Source organism: Trachymyrmex septentrionalis, unplaced genomic scaffold (assembly GCF_001594115.1).
Source record: "Trachymyrmex septentrionalis isolate Tsep2-gDNA-1 unplaced genomic scaffold, Tsep1.0 scaffold27, whole genome shotgun sequence".
Lineage (NCBI taxonomy): Eukaryota > Metazoa > Arthropoda > Insecta > Hymenoptera > Formicidae > Trachymyrmex > Trachymyrmex septentrionalis.
This window is the reverse complement of record NW_017305430.1, coordinates 600,462-615,817: the sequence shown is the minus strand read 5'-3', so window position 1 is coordinate 615,817 and position 15,356 is coordinate 600,462. Positions and strand designations below refer to the sequence as shown.

At 27.2% G+C, this 15,356-nt stretch overlaps 2 protein-coding genes across 2 annotated transcripts in view; both read right to left on the bottom strand.

Moving 5' to 3' along the window:
* The window catches only part of LOC108749161, a 42,616-nt gene that overhangs the window by 19,951 nt on the left and 7,309 nt on the right, over window positions 1–15,356 (bottom strand). The gene's annotated exons all lie outside the window — the stretch shown is intronic.
* LOC108749162 (odorant receptor 4-like) lies at window positions 5,582–9,605 on the bottom strand. The gene is made up of 6 exons (XM_018487697.1): window positions 9,552–9,605; window positions 9,043–9,452; window positions 8,774–8,873; window positions 7,100–7,201; window positions 6,863–7,021; window positions 5,582–5,650 (listed from the first exon to the last, which is right to left on the bottom strand). The coding sequence occupies exons 2-6, from the start codon at window positions 9,435–9,437 to the stop codon at window positions 5,582–5,584; spliced, it is 825 nt and encodes a 274-aa protein (XP_018343199.1). The 5' UTR covers window positions 9,438–9,452; window positions 9,552–9,605.

Below are 15,356 nucleotides of genomic sequence, written 5' to 3'. Positions count from 1 at the left end.
TTTTAAAATAAATATTTATTAAATATTTATTTTATGAGCTGTGTAAAGATGTCATACAAATGAGATAACTAAAATTTTAAGTAAATTAAGTGAATTTAAAAAAATTGTAGAAGAATTTCTAAACTATAAAATTAAACAACAGAAAAAGATTAATGATAATTGTGACAATTGCACATTCACAAATAATAAAAAGTTGTTATTTTAACTAAAATTTTGAAGAATTTTAATTTATTTTTTCATTGGATTTAAAGAAGTTTGAAACACATGCATATAATAAGTAATGAAGAAAGAAAAATATGAAAAATGTATAATTAGTAAATGGTATATGATTATTAATATTTAAGATGGATGTAAGATGTACAAATTGATTCAATAAAATAACGCGTTTTGCGGCAATAATAAATTATTTATTATTATCTTGAATTATATTACACAGTTTGCTGAATCAGAATATTGTTATACATACATTACGTGCGCACTAAAATTTATAGTTTCTTTATGTAAAACTCCACATTTATTATCAAATAACTTTTTTATGCAAATATTAATTGTTTAGGACTATTATTTAAATTGCATGTGGTATTTTTTAATCTGTATTTAGCATTACACGCAGTGTTGTAAAATAGGACATTATGGTTGAACAGTACTGGAACATGTAAGAAAATCTAGTTAAATCCTTCGTTATATTATAAAAACAAATTTTTGATCTTTGAAGTACAAATGTTACATAATGAAAATCATGTGTTAACAAATATGCAAATAATAGCGATTTTTAATTAATTCAAATCTCTGCCTTTCTCTCACCGATGTTAAGTAATTAAAACTTATTGATGGAGTAATACATGGTACTGCAATCGTTACCACTTTTTGACTTCTCAACATGATAATTTGTAGAAGTTTCCGTATTTCATCAGATTGATTGTACCAGTGTGTATCAAAAGCAGCCTGAGAGATATCATTGCTCTCGGAAAAGTAATGAATATTAATTATTTATATTATAATTAGTTTAATGATTTTTTATAATAAGTAACTTACTAAGAAAATCAAACGTTCTGCCGGCCAAGCAAACATAAATACTTCTGCTAAACAAGCTAGAATCATAACGATATACTTGAACCTTAATAGCAGAGATTGATTCTGTTTAAAAAAAATTGTATATGCATTATTATTTCCATTGATATTTTAAAACTTAAAATTTTTAATTTATGTTATAGTAAGTAAAAATTGACCGAAAAATGTTCAACACAAATAATCAAACAAGCCACAACAAATATTAAAGCGAATTTGATAGCTTCAATTATATATAAATTTTTAATAAAAGTACGTTTTAGATAAATTTATGAAAAGAAACTTTAATTTTTAAATTATTGCATGTACTTACGCTAAGAAATGAAACACCAATTATTATTAAATTAATTGTGCTACAACATATACATGTTAATGCAAAACAACGAGCAACAATAATAATTTCTGTTATGTACCTGAATAAATACATTTTAGTTCTTAATATTTATGTTATCCAAATTTTTTTAACTAGATTACGAGCACATAAAAAATAAAGATTTTATATTTAAATTATTACTCACTCAAGTATTTTTTGATGTTCTTTAATACATTTGGCCAATTGATAGACATTTGTAAAAGTCCTCAGATCTTCGATTATTATTTCAAATCTTGCTGATGCAAACCACAGTAAAGTAGCCACGAAAGTATTTAAGCATAATTGTCCCGATACTATGAATGCGACTATAGCTTGATATACGTAGATAATTGTTCTTAAAGGTTCATAGTATACATCGAACGGATATTCGGTTAACATTGGAAATGGTTGATGTACTATGGAAGCTACCGTGCAGGCTGCTACCACAATAAAATAAAAAATAACTGAAGACACACCATAGAATGCGGCATATTTATCAATGTACCGTTGAATCACAACTTCTTCACGTGGTTTCATCGAGTCGCAAAAATATTCCGCTTCAAAAGCAATATTCTGTAAATATAGTTACATATTTACGCGTACGTATACGTGCACACTTACGTGTGCACATATATGTACAGGGTGTCCGCAATTTTTGACCAAGCGCTTTTGTGTAAATAAAGCGGACTGAACTGTTAACAAGATATTAATTACAATAGTTAACAAGATATTAATTACTAAAAATCGCTAATTGGTTTTAATAATTTTTTACTCAAATACTATCAACTTTATAAAAAAATAGCAAGAGACAAAAATTGTTTATTTTCTTTTTATAAAAAAAGTTCTGAGAATTTTTTAATACCGTATTTTTTCTATTGGTAAAAGTCATTGCCAATAAGAAAATGCAGTTATAAAAAGTTGATAAAAAATTCTTATAGCTCTATGAAAAGAAAATAAATAATTTTTGTTTCTTGTGTTTTTTTGTAAAGTAATATTCGCTAAATAATAATCGAGTAAAAAATTATTGAAGATTAATATTCGGCAAATTTTTATTAATTAATATCTCGTTAACTATTGCGAAAATTGCAAAATGATAAAGGACTTTTCGACTCAGTTTAGTCTGTTCTATCTACAAAAAAAGCGTTTGGCCAAACATTACAGGACACCCTTCATATATATATATATATATATACGAGTATATACTCGTATATATATATACACAGTATTTACATTGGATAAGTGTGTGTATACACTCGGTTATCTTTTTAAATAAAATTAAAGAAAGTTTTTAAATAAAAATTGTTTTGTTTAAGAATAACATAGTAATTACTTTTTTTATTAAACAGTATTTTATTGGAAGTATTTTATTTTTTTGCTCATGTCTAGAAGAGCAATACAAATGACAATTTTATTATATTATAAATTTTATTATAAATTTGCAAAAAAATATTTTACGGAACTATAATAAAATAGATCTATTGTTTCATTTAAAAGATATAACTGCTACTAGAAAACATTTAAAAGAGAATGTCTTTTGTTTTAGTTATTAGATCTTTTACTAAATTTTATTTATATGTAATTTTAGATTAATTAAATTTTATTCATATTTTTTAATGGTTTTCTTATTTAAACACACACACAGATAACTGAGTTGTGAACACGTAAATTAAATACACATATTATGCTTATAGATAAATTGTAAAATTCTTTAATGTAAAATATATTAATATTAAGTACTTGTATGTGATGATAATTGACTTTGTGAAAGATGAAATTACATATGGCGTGTAAAATAGGGGCTTGTTGAACAACTAATTCAACGAACATAGCAAAATCGTTAATATGAATTGTGGTAGTATATATCAGTGATGCTTCCAAGCTAATCGCTAGAATAATGCACAAATTTTGATACAGTTTCATACAGGTGATTTTAAACTTTGTTGTGTCCTTTGGCATCGGCCAACTCCATGTTATCCATAAACTTAACTTCACGCCGGAAATAACTTTTTTGAAATTCAACTTCTCCGACTTTTTCGACTTTTGTAGCATGACTATACTATGTACATATATTATACACGTATTCTAACGATGAGAATAATCTGAATAATGTTGTAAATACTGACTTTCTTACAATTTGATATATACGATGGAGGGTGTGATAAAACAAACGAAAGAGGGGAGAAATTACTATAAATGTATTATGAATATTCCCATTTCATATAAGAGTATACATTGATAAAATTATAGGGTATGATAAGAGAGGAGAATGCACCGTGCGTGTGAATTCAGTACGTGGAGATGTATAAATAAGCTGTTTTTGCATTATCTATATAATGTTAGGGATAGTGCTACTATAGGTTTGGTAGGGCGTTTTTACTTTATAAGTAGAAATAGCTTATTACATTTGCACCTATTGATTTTAAATGCACGGTGCATTCTCTTTTCTTATCGTACCTTATAATTTTATCAATGTATACCCTTTCGTACCCTTTCTGTACAGAGAGGGATATTTATAATGCATCTATAATAATTCCTCTCCACTCTCCTTACTTTATATTCGAATGTTTAGCACACACCCTTTAGCGATTCATTGCATATCAAATTATAAACTTCATAATAATTTTATCACCCTATGTGTAAAGAAAATACGTAGAAAGTATCATTATACGAAATGATACGTGGTAAGAAGTTGATAAGTACAAATTTTTGTTCATTTAATTTTTATGTCATAATTTTTTAAGAGACCGGAAGTTCTTTTCTTGAGGTCCTACAATATACAATAAGTGCAGTACTACAGTAGCTATAGAAACATGGGAATATTTATCATATGGCGGGATACAGAACATTTCAGAAAAGATTTTATAATATTTAAAGATCGTCAGATATTGAAGATACAAGATGTATAAACAAATTTTTATTCTCTAATTTTGATAAATAAAACGGGTATGTTTAATGGTAAAATGTTTATTTTGTTATTTTGAAGTGATTTCTATATATTATGTATACTAGTATGAGTACTCTGTAATGTAAGAATATAAGGTGCATCATTCTCGAGGGCGAACTAATCCAATATGTATAGTGGTTGCTTTTTAAGTAATCAAAAATTTGTTCCAAATTGTAAAGCAACATGATTATTTTGAGGCAAAAATTTGATTGGTTGTTTCTTTTGATCTATTATTGTACCATTATGCGTAATAATATACCTTATATTTTTGCATTATTCTAAGATGCTTTTATAATACGTCTATTCAAAAAATTCTTAAACTTTGATTTTTGGGATTCATTTATTCGACTTTCTTTTCTTCGAAATACTTTCTTTTTTTGATTGATGTATAATATCAATTGTGAATCTGTGGCAACAGTGAAACAGTGAATCGGAGGTATTATTTAGAAGTGCTGACACGTCTGAAATTTGCAGGAGAACTATATATATGCGACTTTGAAAGACGCATACCAGTTCTGTTTTTAGAAATAAATTTAGAAGGGTATTGAGAGAGAGGTGTGCCAACAGAGGAGAATATTTCGAAAGAGACAAGGCTGAATAAATTCTAATTAAAAAAATATATTAAAAAATTAAACAAACTAAGAATTTTTTGAACAGAATACAACATTAGTATATTATATTTACTATTTATATATATTATATTAATCCTGGAATTTTATTGAATGATATATAGTATTGCTATCGATACATTTTTATGTTCAAGGAAATAAACTACTCTTACTGTAACACAAGTTTTTCACATTTCACATTTTAATGACAAAATATTTATAATCTAGATTTTGATAAACACAAATAATCTAATTACGAACCTAATTATTACTTTAAAAAGAAAGAATAAGTACAATATATTTAAATTCAATCTTGAAGTGATATGCAGTATTTAGTTCAATCCTTATTGTATGTGTATGTTTCTTCATAACATTTGAATAAAATACATAATAATAGTATAATAATACAAAACTACTTAAATTGGAATTACTTATTACGCTCGTTGTTATAACACTGATTATTAGGGAATTTAAACTACAGGAAACAAAATTTTTGAAGAGTCTGATCTAAATAAATATTAAATCTACTTAAATAGAACTAGTTTAATAATTTTGTAATTTATGATAGTGCAAAGAATTTATTGCTATTATTAAAATATGCTACTTTACTTATCCAAATTCTTTCTCTTCAAACATTATTCGCATTGTAGTAAAGTAAGAGAATATGGTTGAAAGATACTGAAACATACATTATATTATGAATGCATATATTCATTTCTTGTAGCAAAAGTTACTATGGGTGCGTTCCGAAATTCACTGCTACTGCTGAAATTATACAGTATACATTGTGTGCGTTATAGATTTTTAGCACTGGTAGTGAATATCGGAACGCATCTTATGTGTGTAAATGTGTCTTAATTATAATAGACATATTTGTAAATTATTTTAAAAAGTTAATATTTATTTATTTCTTATTTAAGGTGTAACTAAAAATAACTATAAAATAAGTACTTTAAGAGTATAAATAGAGTCCGACCGAAACTTTTGCCGAAACTAAACCGAAACACTCGACTACATATCAATTTCAATCGATACCAATACCAAAATGAAAAAATAGGAATCCTATAAAGGTCATATATATAGACATGCCTATATATCATATATTTTTCTTCATAAATATCAAAATTTATTGAAACAATAATTAAATTTGCTACTGAAATTGAAAACTGAAATTTCAAAATTGACGCATAAGTGACACAGAATATAAATACTTCTTTTTTATAAACATCACAACTTAATTATTAAAATAATAATTATATACACATATTAAAATTAATATTTATGAAGAAGAGCTATATGGTTTCAATCGAACTGATACGTAATGCGTGTTCGTTTTCAGTTTCGGTAAAAGTTTCGGTCGGATTCTAATTATAAGGTAGAAATATATTAACAATAACTTTTTAATTATTAATTTTAATATGTAATAATTATAATACTTAACCCTCTTGTCAATATACTCATTTTTCTTCTTTAATTTTTATAAAAATTATATAAAATTCTTATAAAAAACTATAACTTAAAACGCAAATTGATATAAAATGATCTAAATAAGGAGGACCTTGCCGGGCTAAGATGTATTTTACCGGGAAATTAAAAAAATTTTTAATTAAAACCTCAAAAAGGGATACCCGGGTAAGAGGATTAAATAAAATGAAATAAATCTTATTTTTGCTAAATTATTTTGTTAAATTAGAGATTTTATGTCATAAATATTTACATATTTTTTTATGTTTCTTATATTTGTTTTTCTCTATTTTTGAGAAATAAAGGAAAAAAGAAGAAAATAAAAAATCTTTCCTAATTATAATTCCAAGTAATTATAGCTAACTAGATGATTAATGTACATTATCGATAAATTTTAATAATAATTTTGTAAAATCACTATCTCACCGATGCATAATAACGTAAGGACAACGAGGGCAAACCGCATGGTAATACAACGAGTATTGGCTTTTGACTTCTCAGTATAACCATTTGTAAGTTTTTTTTAAGATATTCAGATTTAGCACACCAATCTGTTTCAAAAGCTGCTTGTGCTACATTCGTACTCTGTGAAATTCGTCCATATAATTAATAAAATATAAATTATGTGTAAATGTAGTTACTCTTTATAAATAATTTACTTACTACATGAATCAAATGTTCCGCTGGCCAGGCATACATAAATACTTCTAATAATGCACAGCTTGATAAAAGAATACACTGAATCTTCAAAGATAATGGTACCTTCTATTTGAACAGATATGAACTGCTATCATTAGGGGAAATGTAATAATATGAACTGTCTAATTTAAGATATTAATAAGATATTAATACGTTTGTGTTAAAACGTAAAAAATAGTATTGTATATTTAGTATTGTTTATTGTATATTCTTTTGCAAATTTATTATGTGAAAATGTATTAATATTATTATATTTTATGAATTTTATATTTAAAACATTATCATAAAAACCATTTATATATAAAAAATGATGTGTGAAATATCGTGTGTATTTCTAAATTATTGGGTATATACATATATTGAAATAAATTTGAATAAAAAATACTATAATTAATGCTATCTTTACGAGTTTTATCTTTAAGTTTAATAATAATGTTGTAACAATATAATGATGTTCTTAACACATTCTTATCATTTTTTATGATTTAATCGGGATTTTCAAGACCCAGGCGAATTTTCAGTTTTAAATTATTCTGTCTCAAATTTGATCTGTGAACTTAGCACCTGACTTTAAGAAAGAAATTTTTTTTAACACGCATTAAATTAAACTCGATTTGTATCACCTTCCTTGAGAGATTCAACATAAAGGCTTGAAAAAATGCCAGCTTACTTTGAGATATTTATAGATTTTAAAATCTATAAACAGGTATTGTTTCGGGATCGGTTGTATCCGTTTGTATCACCATCGGTTTCGTTTATATCCTTAAGGAAGTGATTGTACCGAATTTTCAAACCAGGAGTGAGAGCCTTATTTGATTATGTTTTAAGATTGAAATAGATTTCGATGTTTACAGAACTAGATAAGTATTTAAAAAAATCACAAAAAAATACTTAAACACAAAGATCAGCTTTAACCGAAAACAGATCTATTTCTCTTACGGGGATCCTAAAGTGAACTCCGAACTTCGATGAGACTATTTTATCAATAAAATGTGCCACATCGACATATATTTATACATTACTACATCAATACATATCTCACATATAAGAGAAAAAAAGTAATAACGAAAATTATTACGTTTAGTCGGTAATACGTTTAGACGACTTTAGGATCTTTTTAATTGAAAAAAAATATAGTATCACGCGCTATCATCGAACGGACGGAGGTACAAACGGATACAAACGATTCCGAAATAGCACCTGTTTAACATAGCACCACAGATTAAAAATATTATATCTCAATGTGGGGTGCTGGCATTTTTTTTCAATCCTTTATACTTTTGAATCCCTTGAGATACAAATGAAAAGGAAGGTGGTACAAACGGGTATAAACCGAGTTTAATTTAATGCGTATTAAAAAAATTTTTTTCTTAAAGTCGAGTTCCAGATTCACAGAGATTCAAATTCGAACACATAAAAAAAGTGAAAAAGATTTCGGGTCATGTTATTGTAAAATATTCTTGAATGTTGAAAAAAGGTACTAGAATTTTTTTAGATTTTTTTAGCACTTAAAAACTTTTTTGAAAAACACAATTAGATACTAGTGACCTGAACTAGGAAACAGTGAAAAAAAAATGTTGGACCAAGGAGGGTTAATTAGGTATTTAGTATGCTATAATTGCATTGGATTATACTTACTACAACAAAAACAAGGCCAAATGTTATTAATGCTATAGTAGAGAAAAGTACAGTTACCATTGCAAAGGGTCGAACTGTAAGGGCTACCTCTCCCGTATACCTAAAAATAATTTGAAATATTTTGTCTCATATATAAGGGGTAATAATATAATATCTATCTAAATAGATAAATAATTTTGATTTTAAAAGTTAAATACATGCAACAAAATTTTAATATTTTACACATGCAATAAAATTTTTATTTCACACCCTTTAAAAAGATGTCATACTCGATTAATTTTTGATGCTTTTTGATGCATTTCGCGAGATTATAGATATTCGTAATTGTTCGGAACTCTTCAGTCAACAATTTAAATCTCGCTGAAGCCAACCAGACCAAAAGCGCCATGAAAGCGTTAACACATAAATGTGCAGATATGATCAGACCAACTATGATCTGATGGATATATGTAATAGCTCTTAACGGTTGATGAGACGTATCAAATGGAAATTCAGCAGCTGTTGGAAGCGGCTGATCTAGCATGACAGGTCCAATGAAAAGGCCGAAGAGACTCATGTAGAATAAACTTATGCAGAAACCATAAAAATTGGAATACTTATCAACATACTCCCGCTGAACAATCGTTTCCTCGTGAGGTTTGATCAGTGCGCAAAAATTTTCCATTTCGAGAGTAACGTGCTACAAATTTATAAACAATTCATTAAAATTATATTATTCCGATTCATAATACGTGAGAAGAAAATTTTATTTTTTAGAAGCAGAATCTGTATTAAATACTTGTAATCGTTGATAAATAATTAGGTGACACAGAATGTTACCAATAACGTGGCTAAGCGAGACCAAAGAGAACAATGATCTCATAAAACTGTCGAGATCATTGGTATTTCTGTTTTTCACAAGACCATATATTACTGACGCTATTACGCCTGTAGTCATTAATATACAGATATACTGATATAGCTTCACGCACAGAATTTTACATTTAGAAGTGCCTAATGGTAGCGGCCAAAACCATATAACAAACAGACTTAACTTCATGATGGCAATCGTTTTCTTTAGCGTTATTCTCTCTTGCATGACTACGTTTCAAATTACGTACAATTGCAATTCTGTAAAAAGTCTTACTTAAGAAACTATATACTGTCTTGAAAATTTTTTCTTTACATCAAATACACACTATTTCAATAATATTCTTACAAAATGTACGCTAAGTGAAAGCGCGGAAAAACCGATGCCAAAACGTATTGCATCAGTTATCTGTAATGTAAAAAGAGTATGCGTGCATACGAAAATAAGTTGATGTAAGATTTTATTACAGTTCTACTGAAATATAAAATGTCGATTGAAGAAAAATTACAAAATGGATATGAGGCATTCTTCTCTGCGTATTCTTTGAAAACGTTAAGTGGCAGAAAATAATTTATTAGCTATGCAGAACCTGAAATGTGAATTGTGGTGTTACATAGCAGCTGTTTCTCGCACTGTTGAAACATTAATGAATCTTCTAACGTACCTTAATTGAGACATGAGTGAAATGAGTGAAAAATGAAAAAGAAATTCTCTTATATTCGCGAACAGTCTAGTGTAATCTATAAACTTATGCAAATTGTTTCTCAAGCAGATAATTTAGTCTATTCTTGGCTATCAATTTCAGTTTTCTTAAGTTAAAATATTGTAGTAGTTTTCAAATTTATTATTTTTTTTTAATTTAATATTTTTATTATTGTATATAATTACATAAGTTATAAAAATAGGCAAAGTAGCACAAATTTTGCAATTCAATAGAATAATACATTTTTTAAAACTTTAATATATAATTTTGCATTTGTTATTCAAAGATATTCACATTTTAGCAAGAATTTTTAGCAATAAATAATTATAAGTAAACTATAAATTGACTAGGTAAATTATTAATAAAAAAAACTTGCGGTTTTGATTTGCGATTATGCGAAATAAGAAAAGATATAATTAAAGTCAAAAGTGTAATAATGTTTAGTAGATACCCCAAATTTTTAACAATAATTTAAAAGTTTATTTGGTATATGTGAGTTGGGGAATTAAAATGTGCAGTGGAATCCAATACGCAAGAGGATTTCAATGGTGATGTACAATAAATATACACGCATGAGAAGAATTTCTGCAATATTCGACTCTCGTTCATATATAGCGAGGTGTTATAGGGTAAAGTTGCCGAGATTGTACTGACTCCTAAATCGCACTATTACTTATATCATCATATTCTCACTTCAATTATAAAATAACCCTAAAATTTTTAACTACCGTCCATTCGAGTTCCATTTTGAAATTTTTAAGGTTACTTTATAATTAAAGTGGGAATATGATGATGTTCTTACAAAATTTTTTAATTGGTGAGTTGATGATGACAAAGTTAATAAAAATTGTAACTAAATGGAAAATAATTTATTTATATCATGAAAATGATAAAATGGTTAAAAATAACCCATTCATAAAACAATTTAAGATCTTTGAAATCGATCTTTTGCATTTTTTTTATACGACTAATAACGTCTTGACGATATAATAATTTAAATGTTTGCATGAGCGACGTTTTTTATGAATTTCTGCAACTTATAAGCGTGAATAACTTCACAAAAAAAAGATCTAAAATTTTTTCGCCAAACACGTATCTCATATTTTTATCTGTAGAATATGTCAGCAAATTAAAAAAAATAATAAAAATGACGATGTTTGAAAGGCGCTCGGTTTTTTTGGTTTTTTGACGTGAAATGCTTTAAATACGAACCGAGACAAATTATTAGTAATATTTTCTTAGACCTTATACGTTTATGTAATATATTATTCAATAAAATATTATAAATACTCAACAAAATTAAAGGATTACCTGTTCCACCCTACAAAAATAGACAAATTATAAGATAGAAGAATTTTGTCAAAAATTATCGTATCGAGACGTTTAAAAAAGCATTTTACAGCTTGAAATCTGTATTTCTATTTTTAGATCTGTAATCTATTTTTTAGATCGGTACAGAAAACGGTGTTTCTGATATTTATACATATTTATTTTATGAAGTTACGCAAACATAAACGAAGATGTTACAATGTTCTTTTTAAAAAGGCTAAGTTGTACAACATTTTTCGTTTCTCAATAAACCTAATTGTTACATAAAATTTCTCTGATGATTTTTAGGCTTCTGACTACTTACATAATTCCTAATGTTTCTTAATACATGAATTTATTTGTCTTTCATTCTTTGCAGTTTGTATTTCTAAACATAACTAACATCTCTAATTTGACAGATGAATACAAGAAGAATGTGGCAAATCCATATTGTAGGAAATCCATACTACTGCAACTAAGTCCACATTGCACAATAACATAGACTTACATGGCATAGATGATAAATATTACAAATGGCGTTTCAGTAGGAAATGGATACAATCCTTCAGAAGGAAATTTTCTCAAAGTAAATGTCGGGGATGTAACAAAAAATGGTTATTATGTAGATATTGCAACAGATATGAATAAGATGGCATAACGATTTATATATTTTGCAGAATAATTTTTCCGTGATCGTTGAAAGCAAGAAGAAAATTCTATATCTTTTTCAGAATGTGTTAAATTAATTAATATTTTTAGTAATAAGCTGTTAAATATATTTAACATTAAGGAAAAGAATCACACACTTCACCACATCCGAAGAACGTCCCCTGGATATATATAGTATAAAGGATATATATTATTGTCCACGATAATATCTATATAGCATTATACAGATATTGACGCGTTCAACGAACTGAACAGTTAAGTGAGTGTTTGCTGTTATTGATGTATTCTTTTAAATTATCCAATTAGCATTTTAGATCTGAAAGAATACATCAATAGCAGCGAGCGCTCATTCAATTGTTGAATTCGCTGAACATAGCCATTGTTATATCCATGCGACGTTCCACGGATTGTGCTGTATGAGAATATTTTGTCCGAAATATAATAAGAAAGTAGGTATCTTTGAAAAAGTGTTAACCATGCATCCAACCATTACTTGTGCTATCGAGTAATAAATCTAATCAAGATATCTCTCTCTGATTTTCATACACTAAGAGAAAAGTGTTTGATATTTGATTATATAATTGTATATTAAAATATTATGGTTAAGAGTTTTATTTTTGTAGTTACTGTTATAACGTTAGTAAATATTATATAATTATATAAAATCATTTGAAATTTTATAATCGTTTTTATATATTCTTTTTGTTATATGTATAATCATATTCTCTTAATTATAATATTTTACTATGCAATATTATATAGAATCATAAATATTAAAAAACTTTTTTCTCAGTGTAGTAGGTAATATTAATACTAAATAAATTATTATAAATAATATTATTATTATTTTGATCATATAGTTATAAGAAGACTATTTTAAATAGAATGCACATAAAAACTTGTATATACTCTTGTATGCGAGCATTTTTTGTTCTGAATATGAAGATGTTGCTTAACAGCTTCATCCATATAAGTAAATTCCACTAAAGTATTTATTATTAGCGTTACATTGGCTGCGTTCAAAAATGTGTAATGTTAAACAACGATAAAATGATGAATCCAAGGCATCGGAAACATCTAAGCGACATTTCCGAACGCAGCCATTGTTGTGCCAATGTTCGTAGCACGCAATAATGTATGACAATTATGTTCAAAATGTTAAAATTGCAATTTATTTTCCAAGAAAGACACGAATTTGCCGATATCAGCATCAAGTCACATGCACGGCATACTATTACACATTTGTAAAAAAATATCATTTGTCATGAAGTATCTGAAATATTAATTTTGTATATAATAATTTCATTATCTGAGCAATTCGGATTATTTGCAAGAATCAAGAAGCACCATTTGCTCTTTGACGAATAGAATACTTCTAAAGAAGTTGGAAATGAGAGTAGTTAAATGTAAATCAATAATTCATATGCTAAAAATTGCGATTATCATGGAAATATATAATGTCAAACAGACTAATAAATTATTCCATCTAGAAATAAACAATATAATATCTAGAAATAAACAGGTTATTTATTCAAGTGAGTGATTAGTGACTGATTACAAACGGAACAACATTACATATAGGATATCATCTGAATATTTTAGCTTGAAATTAGGGAAAAACTTAATTAATTCTGGGTAAAAGCGTTTCAACATACACATGCACAAATAGGTTTTTTAAAAACCTATTATTTTTAGAGGATATAAAATGCTATTTTTGTACACGTCCGTTGTGTATATATTAAAATATTTAAAAATAAATATATATTAAATTCAATATAATGGTATATCTATTTTTTATTTAGCAATATTTATGTGATTGATATTATTTAAACATAAAAGTCACGTATTGATAAACATAATTTTATAAAATAAATTATTTTAAATTGTATAAAATTTCTACTTAATTTGATTTTTTAACGCGGATTAAAACGGAACTTCGTAGCATTTATTATCTATAAGTTATGATAACCGATGATAATGCTAATAAAATTATCGACATCCGCTAATATGATCGATCGAGTACAAACAGGTAAAATAGTTTACAATCTTTTAATGCTACAAGTGATGTAGTAATATTATCATAATAAATGTCAATTATAAAAAATTTAATAATTTACATTTTTTTATATACAAATTGTTACTTTACTAACAATGGGTAATATTACTTTTGCCGATAAAGTATTCTTTCAAGTGGTTGACTTATACCGTCAGACGCTTAGAGACTAATACAATAAATCAATAAATGTGGAAGCAGCATCTATATCTTTTATATAATATTTATTGTTATAATTTAATATAATTTCCGATTCTCTAACTAATTCACAATTGACAACTTATGTCGACAAAAGTTTCGAAAACATCTTCTCGAGTTTGCAACTCGGTGGCATTTAACTATTCAGCGGTTCACACTAATGCAAACACAAATCTTAACGCGACGTACTATCTTCTCGGCAACAAAGTACTCTCAGCTTTCACAACTTCCGCTTATACGAGTTCTGTTAATTAGTGCGTTGCATCGCTACCGGTATTATTCCGTTGTGATTTCATTTCGGGTACTATTGTCGCGCGCGAAGTTATGACACGAAGTAATGGATTCTCAGAGCGTAAAGAGTGCTCTCGAAATCCTCGAATAAGCTCTTCTACAAAACATAAAATCCGGCTGCTTAAAGAACCGTTTCGAATTTGCAATGCAGTCTGAGAAGTGGCGCATTCGCGCTTCGTGCATTTCTGATCATAACCCATAGAAGTTTGTTGTATTAAACTTTATATCACTATTCACCGAAGAAAGAGCTTTATGTATGGCTTTATACACATTGTCTTGCAGCCACGTTGTGGCACAAATTTAAGAAAAACATTGTTATACTCAGGACATGCTAAATCTTTTTTTTTTAGATCAGCGAATCTTGTTTTATTATTGTTTAATTGTTCTAATATAAGTCAGCAAATAAAACTGCAATATTTTTCTAATTTTATTAATTGTATATTACTAATTACACACACACACACACACACACACACACACACACACACACACACACACACACACACACACA